At 48.7% G+C, this 22,070-nt stretch overlaps 1 protein-coding gene across 1 annotated transcript in view; it reads left to right on the forward strand.

Annotated features, from left to right (window-relative positions):
* The window catches only part of COL9A3 (collagen type IX alpha 3 chain), a 97,675-nt gene extending 77,195 nt beyond the window's left edge, over positions 1-20,480 (forward strand). Inside the window, exons 28-34 of the mRNA XM_060232937.1 lie at positions 1,617-1,661; positions 2,984-3,016; positions 4,373-4,519; positions 7,627-7,681; positions 13,041-13,223; positions 15,710-15,787; positions 20,255-20,480. Coding sequence (XP_060088920.1) covers positions 1,617-1,661; positions 2,984-3,016; positions 4,373-4,519; positions 7,627-7,681; positions 13,041-13,223; positions 15,710-15,787; positions 20,255-20,436 — 723 coding nt within the window. The 3' untranslated portion in view covers positions 20,437-20,480. The remainder of the gene's footprint in view (positions 1-1,616; positions 1,662-2,983; positions 3,017-4,372; positions 4,520-7,626; positions 7,682-13,040; positions 13,224-15,709; positions 15,788-20,254) is intronic.
* The last annotated feature ends 1,590 nt before the right edge of the window (positions 20,481-22,070 follow it).

Raw genomic sequence — 22,070 nt, forward strand, 5'->3', positions numbered from 1 at the left:
TATTTTGATAACTACAGACTTACAGCAGTTCTTGAGGAGGGTTTTTTTTTAAAAAAAATTGTCAGATGTGTTTTTCATGTTCAAAAGAGTGCATTAGGTGCAACTCTGAAAAGAAGAAAAAGTAGAAGATATTGGATTTATACCTCACCCTTCACTCTGAATCTCAGAGCAGCTTACAATCTTCTTTACCTTCCTCCCCCACAGCAGACACCCTGTGCGGTAGGTGGGGCTGAGAGAGGTCTGACAAAAGCTGCCCTTTTAAGGACAAGCTCTGTGATAGCTACTTTATTTATTTTATTTTATCAAATTTATATCCTGCCCTCCCCTAACGGGCTCAAGGCGGCTAACAACAGTTAAAGTTGACAACACGCAGTTAACAACACGCAGAATATTAAAAACACTATACAAAAAATCAATTCCACACATTTTTAACCGTAAAATCCAAGATGCACATCAGTGTTTCTGGATATCTGTATTTGTCCAATGGGATTGCCAGTGTTGTGGTGCATTTGCTACCTCCCCTTAACTGTTGAAGGCAAGCTTAAATAGTTCGGTCTTACAGGCCCAGCAGAACTGTGGCAGGTCCCGCAGGGCCCTGATGTTTTCGGGGAGGGCATTCCACAGAGTGGGGGCTATTGTTGAAAATGCTCTGGCTCTAGTGGTGGACAATCGAACTTCTTTCAGTCCGGGGATCTGAAGGAGATTTCACTGACCCAAGGCCATTTCAGCAGCTGCAAGCGGAGGAGTGGGGAATCAAACCCCGTTCTCCCAGATAAGAGTCTGCACACTTAACTAGGCTTGCCAATCCCCAGGTCCCAGTGGGGGTTCTCCCGCTTTCCCAGGCTTCTTCCTGCCCCCAGTCAGCTGGCCGACGGGGGGAAGCCCCGCCCCCACAGCCCCCATGTGACTTTCCACTGCTGGAGGCTTGAGAAGGCTTCCTCTTGGGATGGTTGCTCTGTGTTACTTTGAAGAAGTTGGAAGTTCAGCAACTTGTGAGTAGAGATGCCAATCCCCCACTTCAGAGTTGTCAGAAACGGGGGCAGGGGAGGGAAATATCTTCTGGGCACTTCATTATTCCCTACGGAGATCGATTCTCATAGGGTATAATGGGGAATTGATCTGGGGGTATCTGGAGCTCTGGAGGCGCTGTTTTTTGAGGTAGAGGCACCAAATTTTCAGCATAGCATCTGATGGCTCTCCTCAAAATGCTCTCCATGTTTCAAAATGATTGGACCAGAGGTTCCAATTCTATGAGCCCCGAAAGAAGGTGCCCCTATCCTTTCTAATGTAGGGAAGGCATTTAAAAGGTGTGCGGTTCCTTTAAATGCGATGGCCAGAACTCCCTTTGGAGTTCAATTGTGCCTGTCACAACTTTGCTTATGGCTCCACCCCTGTGTTTCCTGGCCCCAAACCCCAAAATCTCCTGGCTCCACCCCCAAAGTCCCCAGATATTTCTTGAATTGTACTTGACAACCTTACACTTAACCACTACACCAAACTGGAGGTAAGAGTCCTTAACTTCCAGTATATTATAAGGATGCCCGGAGTCTCCCCAAATGAGAGCAGATGTCATGCAGAAGGAAAACACTATCTGAGATGTCAGTTTTCACTTTCAGGGCATTGCGGGAGCGGACGGCCTGCCGGGTGACAAGGGAGAGCTGGTAAGTGGCATTCAATCTAGAACTGCGCTGCTCGTGCTGAGATCACGACCACAAAGGATCACAGCAACACGAAATGCATGCAGAACAAAAAGATGCTGTGTTAAGGCTCACAAAACAACGGTAACTGTTGTGCTTTTGCAGGGCAGAGAGCCAAGCGTATGAAGTAGGAAAAATAGTTCTGTGCCTTTAAATGGCCAAGTAATCATGGGATATGTAGTTTAGAGTACTCCAGTTCAGATGGGCTGAAGAACAGCCTCTTTATTGGTAGAGCAGGGGTCTTCCGGCCATATAATGGGCCTGGGTAAAGTTAGTTAAAAGTCTGCTGTAAATGGATACTAGAAAGCACGTAGAGAAATGGATAATGAATAATAATAATAAAAAATATACTTAAAAAAAAAAAGTTAAAAGTCTGCCGTGAAAACGTTGTGAAAGCAACGTCACCCCAGAGTCAGAAACGACTGGTGCTTGCACAGGGGACCTTTCCTTGACCTTTTTAAAGTCCGTTCATTGCTTTTCTTCTTTTATGACTCTTTGTTCAGTCCTTGTAGCAAAGGAAGAGAGGCAGGAGGAGTCCATCTCTTTTCCGCCATAGGCACTTTCAAGAACTGTATGCAGCGTGAACTAGCCCACCTGAGGTGACAGGTCACGGTGATCAAATAGCTGTTGATTACTTCAGAAGTTCAATAATCGGCCAACCTTCACGATCAGTTCCCAGACTTTGGCCTTGCTTTGTCCTGACTTCTTGCGAGCAGGTGATTGCCTCGGGCGCTGGATTTCTGGGGGCACCAGACAGGGTGCCGCCACTTGACTTGGTGATGTTATCAGTGCAGGGGGACGCCGGACATTAGCCTTGCGTAGGGTGCCAGACAGTCTAAGGCTGCCCCTGCTTGCAAATGGGGTTCTTTTCATCCCGTTTGATGGATCCACGCATCGCTTAACCTCATTTCCTCAAAAAAGGAAATCTGCATAGAGGATCTCTGAGTTCAAGGGCTGAAACAACTGACGTTTTCAATGATATATAGGTGGCCAATCCAATAATTATGAACAGAAGCAGGGGTGGAATTCTAGCAGGAGCTCCTTTGCATATTAGGCCACGCACCCCTGACGTAGCCAATCCTCTTGGAGCTTACAGGAGGCCCCGTACGAAGAGCCCTGTAAGCTCTTGGAGGGTTGGCTACATCAGGGGGCGTGGCCTAATATGCAAAGGAGCTCCTGCTAGAATCCCGCCCCTGAACAGAAGGATCCCAAAGATATGGAAAAGCTAACTGTAGTCTTTTCCCATGAATGAAATTTACCTTTTTCTTCCTCTTTTTCACTTGCAGGGACCTTTTGGCCCCCCTGGGCAAAAGGGAGAGGTAAGAGCCACATAGTAATTAATACAGCTTCTCCTCTAATCTGTCATATCTACTGTAATGTTCTTAAAAATTCTGTTGAGTTTGCGCTTAAAATGGGGGTGTTGCTCTCTTGTCCTCATTATCCATTCCTCCGTAGCCTGTTCACACTTTGACCAGTTTTCACAAAGGTACCGCAAGACAAGCCTAAAGATTCCTTCAAAAGCTACAGGCGTAGCATTCATAGTTTGCAGAAGTTCCCTTGCACTCTCAAATTTACAGCATGAAACACCAATATGGCCACCATATTGTTTTGGGAGGGGCTTGCAACTAGGAGCAGGGCTTTTTTTGTAGCAGGAACTCCTTTGCATATTAGGCCACACACCCTGATGTAGCCAATCCTTTTGGAGCTTACAGGAGGCCCTGTACGAAGAGCCCTGCAAGCTCTTGGAAGGTTGGCTACATCAGGGGTGTGTGGCCTAATATGCAAAGGAGTTCCTGCTACAAAAAAAGGCCTGACTAGGAGCCATGTTGCCTCCATCCAGATCCAGTGGAAACTGACACATTTCCCAAATCAAAATGCAAACCTTGTCCTGAACCTCAGCACTGTCTCTCCTTGGTGGAGGCCGAGGCCTTAGACTTGCACTTTCTCCTAAGGAACCCCGTGAGGTTTATGGTTGGTTTAGTTTTGAGCGATGATGCAGCAGAAAGATGTCTGGCGCACCACTAACTGAAGCAGTCACCCTGTGGCCATGTGGAATGCAGCCCTGAACTTCTCACGGTTTTGTGAACAGGGGCTAAAACTGAGTCATTAAAATGTTGTTCACTGCAACCCTGTGGCCCAGGTGGGGAGCAGGGGATCTTTCGGTTTGGAGGCCCTTCTCCCCGCTTCAGGGTCATCAGAAAGTGTGGGAGGGGGAATGTCTGTCTACTGGGCACTCCATTATTCCCTTTGGAAACCGATTCCCATGGAAAACCAATCTGTGAGTATCTGGGGGGGGCGTGTTTTGAGGTAGAGGCACCAAATTTGCTGCATAGCATCTGATGACTCTCCTCAAAATACCGCCCCCCAAGATTCAAAAAGATTGGACCAGGTGATCCAGTTTTAGGAGCCCCCCAAAAAGGTGCCCCATCCTTCATTATTTCCAATGGAGGGAAGGCATTTAAAAGATGTGCAGTCCGTTTAAATGTGATGGCCAGAACTCCCTTTGGAGTTCAATGATGCTTGTCACACCCTTGCTCCTGGCTCCACCCCCAATGTCTCCTGGCTCCACCCCCAAAGTCCCCAGATATTTCTTGAATTCGACTTGACGACCTTCCTTGGCATGATGATGTCACTTCCTGTGCTACCTTAGCAACATGTTTTTGCTGTTTCTATAGGCTGGAAAAAGGGGCGAGCTGGGTCCCAAAGGAGTTCAGGGCCCCAATGGGACCTCTGGCGTGCCGGGAATTCCAGGACATCCAGGCAAGCTGGGTTTGCAAGGAGAACAAGGGGTACCTGGGATTACCGGAAAACCAGGTCCTCCGGTAAGTCACCTGCACGTCTCCAACACAATCCCCTTGAGACTAGGCTGGCCAGATTTTCCCACTTCTATTAGGTTATTTCCTCTGCCGTAGTGTTTCTTAGCCTGTGGCTTGGGTCAAAGTGAGTCACAACACCTACGAAAGTGGGTCACAGTTCAGCCCTCCCTAAGGTCTGCCCCCACCCTTTTCATTGCTCTCTTTTGCATCTTGGAAACCAAGATATGACTCCGGAAACAGAAACTTCCACGTTGTAGATTAGGTGGTATTTTTGTGTGTGTGTGTGTGTGCATATACTCCCTAAAGAGGTCAGGGCCCTGCGGGGCTTGCCACAATTCCGCAGGGCCTGCAAGACATACCTGTTTAGACAGGCTTCTAATGTCTAACTGGAGGCATTTTAACATCCGGCAGCGGCGCTTAATGCCCACCACCCCACAGAAAAACTTTTCTTCCGAACCAGACAGAAAAGAAATCGCTTAAAACATCAAAGAATTTTAACAACTAGCACCACTAACGCCATCTTGGAACGACAAACTGCATTTTAATTCATATTGTTATATTCCTAAATAATGTTTTATTGTAATAATTTAACACTATCATTTTACCATTGTTTTAATTGTCGTTAGCCGCTAGGGTTGCCAATCCCCAGGTGGGGGCAGGGGATCCCCCGGTTTGGAGGCCCTCCCCCTGCTTCAGGGTCGTCAGAAAGCGGGGGGAGGGGAGGGAAATGTCTGCTGGGAACTCTTATTCCCTATGGAGATTTATTCCCATAGAAAATCATGGAGAATTGATCTGCGGGTATCTGGGGCTCTGGGGGTGCTATTTTTTGGGGTAGAGGCACCAAATTTTCAGTATAGCATCTAGCACCCCTCCCCAAAATACCTCCCAAGTTTCAAAAAGATTGGACCAGGGGGTTGGTTTAGTTTTGAGCCCCAAAAGAAGGTGCCCCTATCCATTATTTCCTATAGAAGGAAGGAATTGAAAAGGTGTGCCGTCCCTTTAAATGTGATGCCCAGAACTCCCTTTGGAGTTCAATTATGCTTGTCACAGCCTTGATCTTGGCTCCACCCCCAAAGTCTCCTGGCTCCACCCCCAAAGTCCCCAGATATTTCTTGAATTGGATTTGGCAACCCTATTAGCCGCCCTGAACCCAACTGGGGAGGGTGGGGTATAAATGCAAATAATAAATACCGTAAGTAAAATACATGTCAATTATGTAAGATGTGCCCTGATGGTTACTAGCAGGGGTGGAATTCTAGTGGGGGTTCCTTTGCATATTAGGCCACACCCAATCCTCCAAGAGCTTACAAGGCTCTTTTTGTAAGCTCTTGGAGGATTGGCTACATCAGGTGGGTGTGGCCTAATATGCAAAGGAGCTCCTGCTAGAATTCCACCCCTGGTTACTAGAGATAATTTCTTAGACTCCTGGGGTGGGGAGATAGCAGGAGTCATGGAGGAGGGAGTGGGGTCAGAGTCTGGAATGCAGCCCCCATACCCAAAGGCTGTATAAGTCACTGTATAAGTCAGGGCTTTTTTTGGTAGCAGGAACTCCTTTGCATTTTAGGCTACAACCCCGCTAATGTAGCCAATCCTCCAAGAGCTTACAGGGTTCTTCTTACGGGGCCTACTGTAAGCTCTTGGAGGATTGGCTGCATCGGGGGAGAGGTGTAGTCTAATATGCAAAGAAGTTCCTGCTACAAAAAAAAAAGCCCTGGCAATACCATTTGCTTGAGGTTCACATTGGGGGCGGCTGCTGGCCATTCCATTATACCCCATGGAGATTGATTCCCATAGGGGATACTGGAGAGTTGATCTGTGGATACCTGGGGCCCAAGAGGGGCTGATTTTTGAGGTAGAGGCATAGCAGTCTGGTGCCTCTCCTCAAAACACTCCCCAAGTTTCAAATAGATTGGATCGGGGCGTCCGATTCTATGAGCCCCCAAAGAAGTTGCTCCTATCTTCCATTATTTCCTGTGGAAAGAAGGCATTTAAAAAGAGTGCGGTCTTCTAAAATGTGATTGAACTTCAAAAGGAATTCTGGCAATCATGCTTGTCACCACCTTGCTCCTGGCTCCACCCCCAAAGTCCTCAGATATTTCTTGAGTCAGACTTTGCAAACCTACCTGATTGGCCCCTGTGAGAGACAGGATGCTGGACTAGATGAACTATTGGTCTGATCCAGCAGGGCTCCTCTGATGTTCTTATGAAGGCCTCGGCCTCTGTGCCCTGTTGTTGGCCCTCCAGAGAAACTGGCTGGCCAGTGTGTGAGACAGGAGGCTGGACTAGATGGACCCCTGGTCTGATCTAGCAGGGCTCTTCTGAAGTTCTTATGAAGGCCTCGGCCTCTGTGCCCTGTTGTTGGCCCTCCAGAGGAACTGGTTGGCCACTGTGTGAGACAGGATGCTGGACTAGATGGACCATTGGTCTGATCCAGCAGGGCTCTTCTGATGTTCTTATGAAGGCCTCAGCCTCTATGTCCTGTTGTCCCTCCAGAGGAACTGGTTGGCCACTGTGTGAGACAGGATGCTGGACTAGATGGACCCCTGATCTGATCCAGTAGGGCTCTTCTGAAGTTCTTATGAAGGCCTCAGCCTCTATGCCCTGTTGTTGGCCCTCCAGAGGAACTGGCTGGCCACTGTGTGAGAAGGATGCTGGACTAGATGGACCATTGGTCTGATCCAGCAGGGCTCTTCTGATGTTCTGACAATAAGCTATACACAGTCCCTAACAATTTATCCAAGCAAGTTTGCAAAACTATTTTTTTGCAGCACAGCAATATTGCCTGTGCAGAAAAGCCCTTTTAAATAGTTCCGTTTTGTGTAGTTTGTGGGAAGCCAGGGGAAGGAGAGCTTTCTGACTCCCTTGGGCAACACAGTTCCACACGGTAACAAGAAGATAACGAACCATATGCAGGGGTGTTTTTGAGCAGGAACGCACAGGAATGCAGTTCCGGCTGGCTTGGTGCTAGGGTGTTTGGCCTAATATGAAAATAAGTTCTTGCTAGGTTTTTTCCTACCTCAAAAAGCCTTGTGTGAAACAATGGTGGCATCATGGGGTGTGGCATAATATGCAAATAAGTTCCTGCTTGTGAAGATTTCTTTGCTTAATTTCAGGGAAAAGAAGCAAGCGAGCAGCACATAAGAGAACTCTGTGGGGGTATGATCAGTGGTAAGTAAAGGCAGCCAGAGCTGGGGGTGGAGGGGAGTACTGTATTCTCCATGATAGTTCTTCTTTCTGGATCTAACCCATCAATACCTAGGCTTCCCAACCCCCCCCCCCCCGCCCTGGCGGGGGACCCTCGAATTTGCAGCCTCCTCCCCCGCTCTCCAAAAATCCAGAAGCAGGGGGAAGAAACGGCGCAAATTTTGGTGCCACTCGCTCTGGGCCAGTGAGAGAAAAGAACATGCAAACTGATCCGTTTGTAAAATGTGTGCCTTGAAGGCAGCGCAGGAAACAGGAAGGGCTTCATTGGAAAGGGTCAGTAATAGTTTCCATGGAGAACGGCCCCTCCCTTTCTTTTGCTTTCGTTTTCACAGCAAGTAAAGTTCTGCAGGAAGAAGATCTAGTAAGTATTTGTGTGTGAGAGAGAGGGAGGGGGCAGGGGATTCCCTGGTTTGGAGGCCCTCCCCCCCCCTTTAGAAAGCATGGGGGGAGGGAAATGTCTACTGGGCACTCTTATTCCCTATGGAGAACGATTCCCATAGGAAATAATAGGGAATTGATCCGTGGGTATTGGGGGCTCTGGGGGGGCTGTTTTTTGAGGTAGAGGCACCAAAGTTTTAGTATAGCATCTAGTGCCTCTCCCCAAAATACCCCCCAAGTTTCAGAACGACTGGACCAGAGGGTCCAATTCTATGAGCCCCAAAAGATGGTGCCCCTATCCTTAATTATTTCCTATGGAAGAAAGGCATTTAAAAAGCTGTGCTGTCCCTTTAAATGTGACGGCCAGAACTCCCTTGGAGTTCAATTATGCTTGTCACACCCTTGTTCCTGGCTCCACCCCCAATGTCTCCTGGCTCCACCCCCAAAGTCCCCAGATTTTTATTTAATTGGACTTGGCAACCCTATCATTACCTTTCAAGCTCTTCTCCATAGCCACCATAGCTAGGTACTTTTTTAAAATAAGGCAAGATTTCTCTCAGTTTTTAAGAAGAAGAACTGCAGATTTATACCCCGCCCTTCTCTCTGAATCAGAGACTCAGAGCAGCTTACAATCTCCCATATCTTCCTCCCCCACAACAGACACCCTGTGAGGTGGGTGGGGCTGGAGAGGACTCTCACAGCAGCTGCCCTTTCAAGGACAACTCCTACGAAAGCTATGGCTGACCCAAGGCCATTCCAGCAGCTGCAAGTGGAGGAGTGGGGAATCAAACCTCATTCTCCCAGATAAGAGTCCACGCATTTAACCACTACACCAAAGAGAGAAGGTATCTAGCAATATTCATTTTATTATTTATTATTAGATTTATATCCTGCCCTCCGCGCCAGGGCGGGCTCAGGGCAGCTCACAACCTGTAAAATCACAATAACAATATAGCTAACAATTACACTGAAACAGGTTCAGGTCAGCCGTTAATTACAACAATCTAAAACGCTTTAAAACAATATGGCAGGGGTGGCCAACGGTAGCTCTCCAGATATTTTTTTGCCTACAACTCCCATCAGCCCCAGCCATCGGCCATACTGGCTGGGACTGATGGGACTTGTAGGCAAAAAACATCTGGAGAGCTACCGTTGGCCACCCCTGCAATATGGTACTAATATCAGGATATCCTTTCAGTTCAATTGGATGACGGATGTTCTTCCTGCTACTATATCGGCATGTTAGGATCAATTAAAGACGAGTCGGAAAAGTATAGTCCTGCAGGCCTTGCGGAACTTGGCAAGGTCCCGCGAGGCTCTTTCCCTCCTCTGGTAGTTGGCTCCACCAATAGGGGGGCGGCGACTGAAAAGGCCCTTTCTCTAGTAGATTTTAGTCTAGCCTCCCTCGGCCCGGGGACCGTTAATAGATTTCGCATACCGGATCTAAGTACCCTCTGGGGAACGTGCTGGAAGAGACGGTCCCTAAGGTAGACAGGTCCTCGGCCATATAGGGCTTTAAGGGTCATAACCAGCACCTTGTAGCAAATCCGGAATACTATTGGCAGCCAGTGCAGTTCCCGCAGCCCTGGCTGAATGTGCTCCCACCTGGGAAGGCCCTGTAACAGCCTGGCCGCTGCGTTCTGCACCAGCTGTAGTAAGATAAGTAGCTATATCCACAGCATAGCTACTTATCTTTCTATGGCTGCCAAGCACCCGGTAGGACCTGGAGATCTCCTGGAATTTCAACAAATCTCCAGACTAGAGAAATCAGTTCCCTTGGAGGAAATGGCTGCTTTGGAGGGTGGATCCTATGGCATTGGACCTCACTGAGGGATCTCTGTCCTCTTCGAGTTCTGCCTCCTTCAGGCTCCACTCCCAAATATCCAGGACATTGCCAGCCCAGAAGTCTCAGGGACAAAGCTGATGGCTTCCAGTGCTTATGATGCATTATGACTGGATCCCCCACTCCTCCATATGCACCTGCCAATGTGACTTTGAGTCAGTCACAAGTTCTCGCAGAGCTGTTCCTCTCGACAGCAGTTTCTGTCAGAGCTCTCTCAGCCCCACCGACCTCACAGGGTGTCTGTTGTGGGAAGGGGAAGGAGATTGTAAGCCACTCTGAGACTCCTTCGGGTAGTGAAGGGTGGATATAAATCCAACTTAGCCAGCTTCAAGAGGGGATTGGATCGACATCTGGAGCAGAGGTCCATCAGTGGCTGTTAGCCACAGCGAATTGTTGGAACTCTCTGTCTGGGGCAGTGATGCTCTGTATTCTTGGTGCTTTGGGGGGGGGGGGGGCAACAGTGTGAGGACTTCTAGTGTCCTGGCCCCACTGATGGACCTCTTGATGGCACTTGGGCTTTTTGGCCACCGTGTAACACAGAATGTTGGACTGGATAGGCCATTGGCCTGATCCAACATGGCTTCTCTTATGTTCTTAAATTCTTATGTTCAATCTCTTCTTCTCCTCCTCCTCCTCCTCTCTCTCTTATTTTCAAGATTTATATCCTGACATTTTGGCCCAAAGGGCCACCAAGGAACCTAATTATTGAAAGTGGAACATGTTAAAAACCCATTATAAAAACAATTTATACCAAAAATGTATTTTTTTAAAAAAAAAACCAGGGCAGGATAGGGCAGGAAGGAGAGGGTCACTAAGGGAACAACCAGCAAAACAGAAACATTTTTACTCCCCAGCATAAGACTATGGTGGCAAGGGGCAGACAAATTATTGGGATATTTGGTTAATACAGCAGAGTTTTGCCCAGTCATAGATGCATGATGCTGAGTAACTAAATCTCCCAAGTAGTATATTCCAAGAAAGGTACCTTTATTCAAGTAGATCCAGTTCACCTTCAGATTCCAGTCAAAAGGAGAGAAAGAAGCCCGATCTAAAGAGTACTTTCCCTATCACAAATGGCCAGCTTGTGGGTGAGTATGAGGGCGTCATATCTACAGGAGAGAACTGCAGAAACATGTGTCTCCATGGAAGGCCATGTGCAGAGAGGGAGAGGACAAAGTGAGAGAGGGCAGTTCCCAGGTTGAGACCAAGAGAGGCATCCCATTCAAGGAGACAACACCCATACACAGGGCTTTTTTTGCAGCAGAACTCCTTTGCATATTAGGCAACACACCCCTCTTAGGTAGCCAATCCTCCAAGAGCTTTCAGGGCTCTTAGTACAGGGCCTACTGGAAGCTCCAGGAGGATTAGCTACATCAGGGGGTGTGGCCTAATATGCAAAGGAGTTCCTGCGACAAAAAAGCCATGCCTAGACACATTTCGAGAGATGTAGCGCCCCCACCCTCCTATGTCCAGGCATGTTGAATTGCTCACTCCAACACAAACGCCCTGGGAAAAGGGAGTTCCCCAGTTTATCTTCTAGTCCTCAATGTCATGGGGAGAAATGTCAGAAATACCAAGGCACCCAGTTTTAGGGCTTAGTAATCAGAAGGCAGATAAGAACCTGCGGCACTTTCAAACAGTACAGTCTGGAAGAATGTCAGAATTACCATGGTGGGGAGGAAGGGGAAGAGAGGAAGTTTGCCTCTTAATAAAGCAACCTCACAGCACTTTGGGATCGTGCACAGCTCTGGATATATTGGGCTGTGGCCCTCGGTATTGACCAGGTTACCCATCCTGAGCCAAATCTGGAACAGGCAAGTTCAGAAAGAAATATCCTTCCGTGTGTAATCAGTGACTTGTGCCCCTGCTGTGTATCCATCAGGCACAGGAGAGGGTCAACAGACCACAGGCACTGTTGTTTCATGCATGGCCTTTTTTCAGCTGTACATCTAAGAATCTAAGGAGTGAATCAGACAGAGGTGTAGTGGTTAAGTGCACAGACTCTTATCTGGGAGAACCGGGTTTGATTCCCCACTCCTCCACTTGCACCTGCTAGCATGGCCTTGGGTCAGCCATAGCTCTGGCAGAGGTTGTCCTTGAAAGGGCAGCTTGTGGGAGAGAGCTCTCTCAGCCCCACCCACCTCACAGGCTATCTGTTGTGGGGGAGGAAGGTAAAAGATTGTAAGCTGCTCTGAGATTCAGAATAAACGACGAGATATAAATCCAATATAATCTTCTTCATCATCGTCTTCTTCTGTACAGGGTTTCTAATCAGAGAGCTGGATAGGGTGATAGCTTCAACCTTCCCCAGTGTGCTCAGTTTGGTATAGTGGTTAAGTGTGCGGACTCTTATCTGGGAGAGCCGGGTTTGATTCCCCACTCCTCCACTTGCAACTGCTAGTATGGCCTTGGGTTAGCTGTGGCTCTCGCAGAGCTGTCCTTGAAAGGGCAGCTTCTGTGAGAGCTCTCTCAGCCCCACCCACCTCACAGGGTGTCTGTTGTGGGGGGAGAAGATATGGGAGATTGTAAGCCGCTCTGAGTCTCTGATTCAGAGAGAAGGGCGGGGTATAAATCTGCAATTCTTCTTCTCTTCTTCTCACTGTGTGGCGGGCACACTGGAGAAGGCATGGGGAAGCTCCTGCTGGGCTCTTTCTACAAAAACAAGAAGCCCTGTTGGAAGTGATGAGGGTCAGCCCTGGATAGCACTCAGACATGATACTACCAGGGGTGGAATTCTAGCAGGAGCTCTTTTGCATATTAGGCCACACTTCGCTGATGTAGCCAATCCTCCAAGGGCTTACAAGGCTCTTTTTGGTAAGCTCTTGGAGGATTGGCTATGTCAGGGGGTGTGTGGCCTCATATGCAAAGGAGCTCCTGCTAGAATCCCACCCCTGGATACTACCAAGGAAGTCAAGGGCTGCTCTGCAGAGATAGGCCATGGCAAAGCACCTCCATTTTCCCTTGCCTCGCAAGCCCTTCAGGGTCGGCATCACCCGGCTGCAACATGACAGCCAAAAACAAAAGCTAGATTAACCACACATAGATTCATACAGGGGGAGGGAAGCTAACTTGTCCTTTTTTGTTTGTTTGTGTTCTCTCTAGAACAAATTGCCCAGTTAGCTGCTAATCTGAGAAAGCCCTTGGCTCCTGGACTCACTGGTCGGGCTGGGCCTGCCGGTCCTCCGGGTCCCCCCGGGCAAACGGGAAGTGTTGGGCATCCTGGGGCTCGTGGTCCACCTGGCTACAGAGGGCCACCAGGCGACTTGGGAGATCCTGGTCCGCGAGGTGAGTCAGATTTCTACCTGAAGCAGACCCTAAGTGATATGTAGGCTCCTGTCTATCTGGCCAGCACGATGGGTGGATGGATGGGTGGGTGGGTGGGTGGGTGGAGGGAGGGAGGGAGGGATGGACTGATTGATGGTTGAATCGGTGCATGGATGGGTGCATGGATGGATGGATGGATGGGTGTGTGGAGGGAGGGAGGGATGGGTGGGTGGGTGGGTGGCCGGAGGGAGGGATGGATTGATGGTTGAATTGGTGCGTGGATGGGTGCATGGATGGATGGGTGGGTGTGTGGATGGGTGTGTGGAGGGAGGGAGGGAGGGGGGATGGATGAATCGGTGCATGGATGGGTGGATGGATGAGTGGGTGGGTGGGTGGGTGCAGGAAGGGAGGGATGGATTGATGGATTAATCCGTGTATGGATGGGTGCATGGATGGATGGATGGGTGCATGGATGGGTGGGTGTGTGGATGGAGGGGTGGATGGGTGTGTGGATGGGTGGAGGAAGGGAGGGAGGGACGGACGGATGGATGGATGGATCGGTGCATGGATGGGTGCATGGATGGATGGATGGGTGCATGGATGGGTGGGTGTGTGGATGGAGGGGTGGATGGGTGTGTGGATGGGTGGAGGAAGGGAGGGAGGGACGGACGGATGGATGGATCGGTGCATGGATGGGTGCATGGATGGATGGATGGGTGCATGGATGGGTGGGTGTGTGGATGGAGGGGTGGATGGGTGTGTGGATGGGTGGAGGAAGGGAGGGAGGGACGGACGGATGGATGGATGGATCGGTGCATGGATGGGTGCATGGATGGATGGATGGGTGCATGGATGGATGGGTGGGTGGGTGTGTGGGTGGGTGGGTGGATGGAGGGGTGGATGGATGGGTGTGTGGATGGATGTAGGGAGAGAGGGGTGAGTGGATGGATGGTTGGGTGGGTGCATGGATGGGTGCATGGAGGGATGGATAGATGCAGGCCTCATATTCAGCAAGAACTCACAGGAGCACAACTCCTGAACCTTTCTGAGGGTTCCCCCTCCTCCTCCCCACCTACCTACCTTGTCCATTGAATAGTAGGTGCAGCTGCATAACAATCCCTGGATTAGGAGAGCAGGCAGCCAGCCAGCCACCAGGGGCTTTGCCACCCCCAGCAGCCCTCATTAACCCCTGGAGAAGCCCATGCTACCCTTTCTCTACTTCTTATGTGATTTTGGATGGCAGGTGGCATGCTAGCCTTTTGACTGGGGGAGCGGGGAGGAGAGTCCCAGGCAAGTGAGGCCTGCTTGGGTTGGCTGGATCTCTGACCCACCTACCTCACAGGGTGTCTGTTGTTGGGGGGGGGGGGCGTCATGACCTCATCAGGTCACGTGCACTTTGCATGAGCACTCAGCCCTGCCTTCCCTTGCTTCAGAGGGAGCCAAGAAGAGGTCTCGGTCCCTTGTGGTGAAGTGGCAGCCCAGGCAGCCGTCTACTTCACTGACTCCCACGTGCTGGCTCTGGCCACACATCCCAGATAAAGCCACTCTTCCAAGAGCTTACAGGGCTCTTAGTGCAGGGCCTACTGTAAGCTCCAGCAGGATTGGCTGCATCAGGGGTGTGTGGCCTAATATGCAAAGGAGTTCCTGCTACAAAAGAAGCCCTGAGTTTAGGACTCAAATCAAGTAACTTGCTTAATCCACAAACCCGTTTCTCTGCAACTGCATCCCATTCTTTGGCTTACAGACTAACCTACTCCTAGCTCCTTGCCTAGGTTTAAACTTTTCTTTTTTTTTTCCAGAAAAATAAGTTGTTTTATTATATTATACATACAACATATAACATAGCCAAACATACATACTCAGAGAATTCAACATACCCACCACCATTTACAAAGGAACGTATAGATAACTTTCTAACACTTATATCTTATTCTATCTATTCAAATCTTAAATGTTCCATCCATTCGTACACCGATTTCCAAGTATCATTACATTCCGTAATATTACCATCTCTCAACCTCATGGTTAAGAGATCCATTTCTACAGTCTCCATTAATTTAACTATAAACTCATTCCTATTTGGAATATTATAGGTCTTCCAATATCTGGCGTACAGAATTCTGGCAATAGTTAGTATATGGAGCAGAACTTTTTTTCCGATTTGGACACATCAATTTTACAGACATTTAATAAGTAAAGTTCGAGTAGATGGGGGATTTGTTTTTTTAATATCTTTTGAATCCATATGGACACCTGAATCCAATATTTCTTTGCCCTATCACAGAGCCACCATATGTGGAAGAGAGAACCTTTTGTTTTGTTACACTTCCAACATTTATTTGAAACCTCTGGATATGCTCTGGACAGTTTATCTGGGGTATAATACCAGCGATAAATCAATTTGTACAAATTTTCTTTAAATAAAGCAGATTTCGTCAATTTCAAATTTTCTTTCCAAATCTTTTCCCATTCGGTAATTTCAATAAACTTTTCTTACGGCACTGCAGGTGATGCTGGTGAGAGAGGAGACAAAGGTGCCATCGGTAAGGGCATCGATGGACCGGATGGGGATCAAGGACCTCAAGGTAAGTTGGCAGAAAATCATCTGTCTATTCAACAGTGAAGTCTGGCCTCCACCAGAGGATTTTTAACTCCACGGATTGGGGCCACGCTGACACTCAACAGATTTGCGGGACCTTCTGGTTTGCAGAAAAATGTAAAATGTTAAAAATATATATTGGGGGGTTGTATTCCCCCCCCCCATTTTTTTTAATTGTTTGATTTTAAGGTGTATGGTGGGGCCCACACTGGTCTCAGTGATGGGTGGAAGACCCCCTCCTCCAAGTTTCATTGCCCCCTTCCCATGATTATAATATCAGATTCTAAACCAGACTTCAGTGTGGGCATCAAAAAGTCCATACAATGTGACTGGGACAAATGGGAGATTTTCCTGCAAACCCAGAGAGAACCTCAGATTTGCAGGAAAAAAAAATATTTTTTTTAAAAAATGCATTGGGGTTTTTAAAAAGCCTAAAATAATAGAAGTGATGCCTGCAGCTTTAAGAGATGAATGCCTACTGAAATGTTGTGTGACAGTATTCTTGGTGGCCATTTAGGGGGTTGCGAGCAACACAATCATATAACTGGAGAGGGACAGTGGCTCATTGGTAGAGCATCTGCTTGGCTCATTGGTAGAACATCTGCTTGGTAAGCAGAAGGTCCCAGATTCAATCCCCGGCATCTCCAACTAAAAAGGGTTCAGGCAAGTAGGCGTGAAAAACCTCAGCCTGAGACCCTGGAGAGCCGCTGCCAGTCTGAGTAGACAGTACTGACTTTGATGGACTGACGGTCTGATTCAGTATAAGGCAGCTTCATAGGTTCGTATGTTCAGCTGAGCCTGCCAAACTTCAGTTTGTGTAAATCAAAAGTAGGGGTAGGTGGGGAAGACTGAAAAAGATGAAATGAAAGAAGCAACGATAGGAGAAAGATGGAGTAGAAGCTGAAGGGAGCAAACAGAAAAATGGTGAGAGGGAAGAGTCTGCTGGGGGAGGAAAGGAGGAAAAGCCGAAGACTGGGGGCAGATAAAGGTAGGTTGGTGGATGGGTGAAAAGGAAGCAGGAAAAGAGGAGAGGCTATGGGGGCTGCCAGGGGGGACAGAAAGAGGAAATAGCATAGGGAGGGGGAATATGGAGGGAAATGAGATGTAGTGGTTAAGTGTGCGGACTCTTATCTGGGAGAACCAGGTTTCATTCCCCACTCCTCCACTTGCAGCTGCTGGGATGGCCTTTATTTAATTTTATTTATTTTTTATTTATTTATTTAATAAACTTATATCCCGCCCTTCTCACCGAAGTGTCTCAGGGCGGCTCACAACATAATAATTCATACAATTCCATTTAAAACATTTACAGATACAATAAAAGCATAGTTAATAAAACAAGATAAAATAAAGCCAGCGGTCTATAAGAGCATTTTGTTCCATCCAAAGATGTTCCATCCAAGTATCAGTTAGGTGTCAGCCATAGTTCTCGCAAGAGTTGTCCTTGAAAGGGCAGCTTCTGGGAGAGCTCTCTCAGCCCCACCCACCTAACAGGGTGTATGTGGCAGGGGAAGGAGATTGTGAGCCACTCTGATGAGATTCCAATTCAAAGAGAAGGGTGGGGCAGAAATCTATGGTCTTATTCTTCTTCTTTTGGGTCCCCCACTTGTTTTTACTATGGAGCCATGGTTCAGGGTTTGCCCTGAGGGTCCCGAGATTCTGTTGAAGCTTATCAAGGTGCCTCAATAAGAAGCCGCATTTTCTTATTCACCACCAACTAGCCTTTCCCAACAACAGCAAAGTCCTGGGTGTGTGCTAGGACATGCTGTCAGTTCACAAGTCAGATAGGAAAGCCAACAGGCCTGGCCAGCACTGCTCTCGTGATAGGGTTGGCAAGTCCAATTCAAGAAATATCTGGGGACTTTGGGGGTGGAGCCAGGAGACATTGGGGGAGGAGCCAGGAACAAGGGTGTGACAAGCATCATTGAACTCCAAGGGAGTTCTGGCCATCACATTTAAAGGGACGGCACACCTTTTTAAATGCCTTCCTTCCATAGGAAATAATGAAAGATAGGGGCACCTTCTTTTGGGGCTCATAGAATTGGACCCCCTGGTCCAACGTTTTGAAACTTGGGGGGTACTTTGGGGAGAGGCACTAGATAATATACTAAAAATTTGGCATCTCTACCTCAAAAAACAGCTCCCCCAGAGCCCCTGAAACCTCCAGATCAATTCCTCATTATACCCTATGAGAATCGATCTCCACATAGGGAATAATGAAGTGCTCAGCAGACGTTTCCCTCCCCCCCCACCCCCCGTTTCTGGGGACTCTGAAGGGGGATTGGCCTTTCACAAGTTGCTGCCAACTTCTTCCAAGTAACACAGACACACCATCCCAAGAGGAAGCCTTTCAATCGGAGACTGAAGCCTCCAGAGGTGGAAAGGCACATGGTCCTTTGGGGCGGGGCTTCCCCTGCCGGCCAGCTGACTGGGGGCGGGAAGGAGCCTGGGAAAGCGGAAGAACCCCCGCTGGGACCTGGGGATTGGCAAGCCTATCTCATGAGCTGAGGACATGGCTGAGAGTCCTCTGAAACATGGGGCTCTACACATTCTTATTTTTATCACTTGTATGCCATTATTGCTTCATTTTTCCCCTGCATGTGTTTTGTTCCTTCTAGTGGTTGCTTTGATGTTACATGAGCGTCCCTCCAGCATATTTCCAGCATGGACGTATGCCAGAGGTTAAAAACTCTTGGGGCTTTTTTTCCTTGGAGAAACATCGACTGAGGGGTGACATGCTAGAGGCTTACAAGATTAAGCATGGGATAGAGAAGGCAGAGAAAGAAATACTTTTCTCCCTTTCTCACAAGATAAGAATTCGTGGGCACTCAATGAAATTGCTGAGCAGTTGGGTTAGAACTGATCAAAGGAAGTACTTCTTCACCCAGACGGTGATTAACACATGGAATTCACTGCCACAGGAGGTGGTGGCAGCTACAAGCATAGATGGCTTCAAGAGAGAGTTGGATAAACATCTGGCTCAGAAGTCCATCAGTGGCTATTAGCCACAGTGCATTGTTGGAATTCTCTGTCTGGGGCAGTGATGCTCTGTATTCTTGGTGCTTGGGAGGGGCCACAGTGTGAGGACTTCTAGTGTCCTGGCCCCACTGATGGACCTCCAGATGGCACCTGGTTTTTTTTAGCCACTGTGTGACAGAGTGTTGGACTGGATGGACCATTGTCCTGATCCAACATGGCTTCTCTGATGTTCTTATGTCTGGGGAAGTGATGCTCTGTATTCTTGGTGCTTGGGCGGGGCAGGGGGGAGAGTGGGAGGGCTTCTAGTGTCCTGGCCCCACTGATGGACCTCCTGATGGCACCTGGGTTTTTTTGGTTTTTTGGCCACTGTGTGACACAGAGTGTTGGACTGGGTGGGCCATTGGCGTGATCGAACATGGCTTCTCTTATGATCTTAGAGATCCAATGCTGTAATATCAAAGCAACCACTAAAGGGAGCAAAATACATGCAGAAAAGGGGGGGAAGCAATCGGAGCACATAAGGGACAAAAAGTGTGGAGTGAGGAAGAGCTTGCAGAGGTTCCAAATAGAATGGCAGAAAGTTTGAAAGAATTTCATTCCTGTATCTTTATTTTGGCCTCAAATCCTTCCCAAAGAGGCCCTTTTACAGATTAGTCCAAACCAGGGATTGTGGATCAATGCAATTAAACTATAGTCTTCTGTTCAGTCATTAGCACATGAACCTCTTGACATGTGTGGTTACACGTGTTCCCTCTAAGCTAGCTCACAGATTTTTAGCCTCCAGCTCACCCATTTTTGTCTTAGCTCAGGAAGGATGACCCCAGAGCACACTAATTTATGCAGTAGCTCGCAACTGTAATGCCAATAGCTTGCAAAGCAGAATTTTTGCTCACAAGACTCTGCAGTTTAGAGGGAACATTGGTGGTCACCAGGGCTTTTTCTGTCGCAGAAACACCTTTGCATATTAAGTTACACACCCCTGATGTAGCCAATCCTCCAAGAGCTCTTAGTACAAAGGCCTACTGTAAGCTCCAGAAGGATTGGCTACATCAGGGGTGTGGGCCTAATATGCAAAGGAGTACCTGCTACAAAAAATGCCCTGGTGGTCACCATTTCTGTGTGAACAAGGCAGCGTATGAACATATGTGAATTTAGGGGGCGGTATTTGTGAGTTTTGTGCAGGGGGTTGAACTAGATCACCCTGGAGGTCCCTTCCAACTCTGTGATTCTGTGATATGAAGCTGCCTTATAGTGAATTGTCTACTCAGACTGGCAGCGGCTCTCCAGGGTCTCAAGATGAGGTTTTTCATGCCTGTTTGCCTGGACCCTTTTGAGTTGGCGATGCCAGGGACCTTCTGCTTACCAAGCAGATACTCTACCACTGAGCCACCGTGCCTCCCCTTATTTCATAAGTAAGCATATCATCTAAACAATGTGTTTTATGCTGATTCTTTTCAAACCCTGTTTTTTCAAGGACCCTCCGGTGTGCCTGGAACGAGTAAAGATGGTCGGGATGGTGCTCCCGGTGAACCTGGATTGCCGGGCGATCCTGGAAGACCAGGTGCAATTGGGGTTCAGGGAACCCACGGAGTCTGTGATACATCAGCCTGCATGGGAGCGGCTCTCGCCGGGGGAGGAAAGTCCAAAAAGTCATAAAGCTGCATTTTTAAAAAGAAGTGGGCGGGAAAAGAGAACTTGGATATTTAAGTGAATCATGGCTAACAAGAAGACGGAAATCACCTCCTGGCGAAAACAGCAAGTCGGTTCTCCAACAAGAAAACGAATACAGTGGAGTCTTTTGATGCTATACTTTAGTTCTGTGAAACAGGGAAAACATTGAGCGGAAATGTATGCAAAGTAGCATGTCTCCCCTTCCTTCCCAGTTTTCCTGAGGATCTCATTTGCCCCTGAAGTGATGCTCTGTTGTTCCTGAATGTGAACGGCCCTTTTAATTTTAAGGTCATCCCCCTTACCCAGAGAGCCAGTTTGGTGTAGTGGTGAAGTGTGCGGACTCTTATCGGGGAGAGCCGGGTTTGATTCCCCACTTCTCCACTTGCACCTGCTGGAATGGCCTTGGGTCAGCCATAGCTCTGGCAGAGGTTGTCCTTGAAAGGGCAGCTGCTGTGAGAGCCCTCTCAGCCCCACCCACCTCACAGGGTGTCTGTTGTGGGGGGAGAAGATATAGGAGATTGTGAGCCGCTCTGAGTCTCTGTTTCAGAGAGAAGGGCGGGGTATAAATCTGGTCTTCTTCTTCTTCTCCCGTTTTATGGCAGTGTTTGTGACGCTTTGATCCTGCGCTAATAGATGTTAATGGAAAACTCCTCCAACCAAATACTTGTGCAGCCAGGGCTGTGGAAACGTAGCCCAGGCCAAGCGGCATGTGCAGGTAATCGGTAATGGCACGGATTATTTGGCATGGTTGGAAGCAAGCAGTCCCAATTATGCGCACTGACGGCAGCGCACCAGACCGTTTTGCTCAGCACCTGAGACCCCCACCGAAGCGACCGAGGCAGGGGCAGCAGTGCCAGGGCTAGAGTTTGCGAGAGAAGGGCAACAGGCATGGGTTACGCCCATCGTCGCCTAGCTAGATCTGCACTTTCCTAAACTGAACACAAGGCAAATCCCTGAGACGCTGGGACTTGAGTTGCACCAAGCACGTCTGGCCAAGAACAGCCAAGGCTTTTTGTATGCACTGGTACGTACTGGTGGGAGGGAAGGCTGCATGGTATAGTCAGATCTCGGAAGCAGAGCAGGGTGGGTACTTGGGAGATCACCGAGGAAGGCGAGGCAGAAGAAAGCAACAGCAAGTCCCCTCTGCTTCTCGGTCGCCTCAGAAGCCCATTGGCTGGGGTCGCCCTATGTCAGTTGTGGCGATGGCACACCCACTCGTAGCACTGCCACCTTTGGTGGGGGGCTCTCCCAAGTCCTAAGATCAGTGCAGCCTTCCGGTGGCTCCTTTTTTATTTCTAGAAACAAAACCATCATTCCCCCACACAGAGACACACCTTTTCATTTACCAGCAAACCAGCATCTGCACAGGGCTCCATCAACTCCTGGAATAGGCCAAGAACAGCTCCCCCCCCCTTCCTGGAATAGGCCAAGAACAGCTCCCCCCCCTTCCTGGAATAGGCCAAGAACAGCTCCCCCCCCCTCCTGGAATAGGCCAAGAACAGCTCCCCCCCCCCCCCGGAATAGACCAAGAACAGCTTCCCCCCCCCTCCCGGAAACGACCAAGATCAGCTCTCACCCCCCCTCCTGAAATAGGCCAAGAACAGCTCACCCCTCTCCAG

Source organism: Heteronotia binoei, chromosome 2, assembly GCF_032191835.1.
Source record: "Heteronotia binoei isolate CCM8104 ecotype False Entrance Well chromosome 2, APGP_CSIRO_Hbin_v1, whole genome shotgun sequence".
Taxonomy (NCBI): domain Eukaryota; kingdom Metazoa; phylum Chordata; class Lepidosauria; order Squamata; family Gekkonidae; genus Heteronotia; species Heteronotia binoei.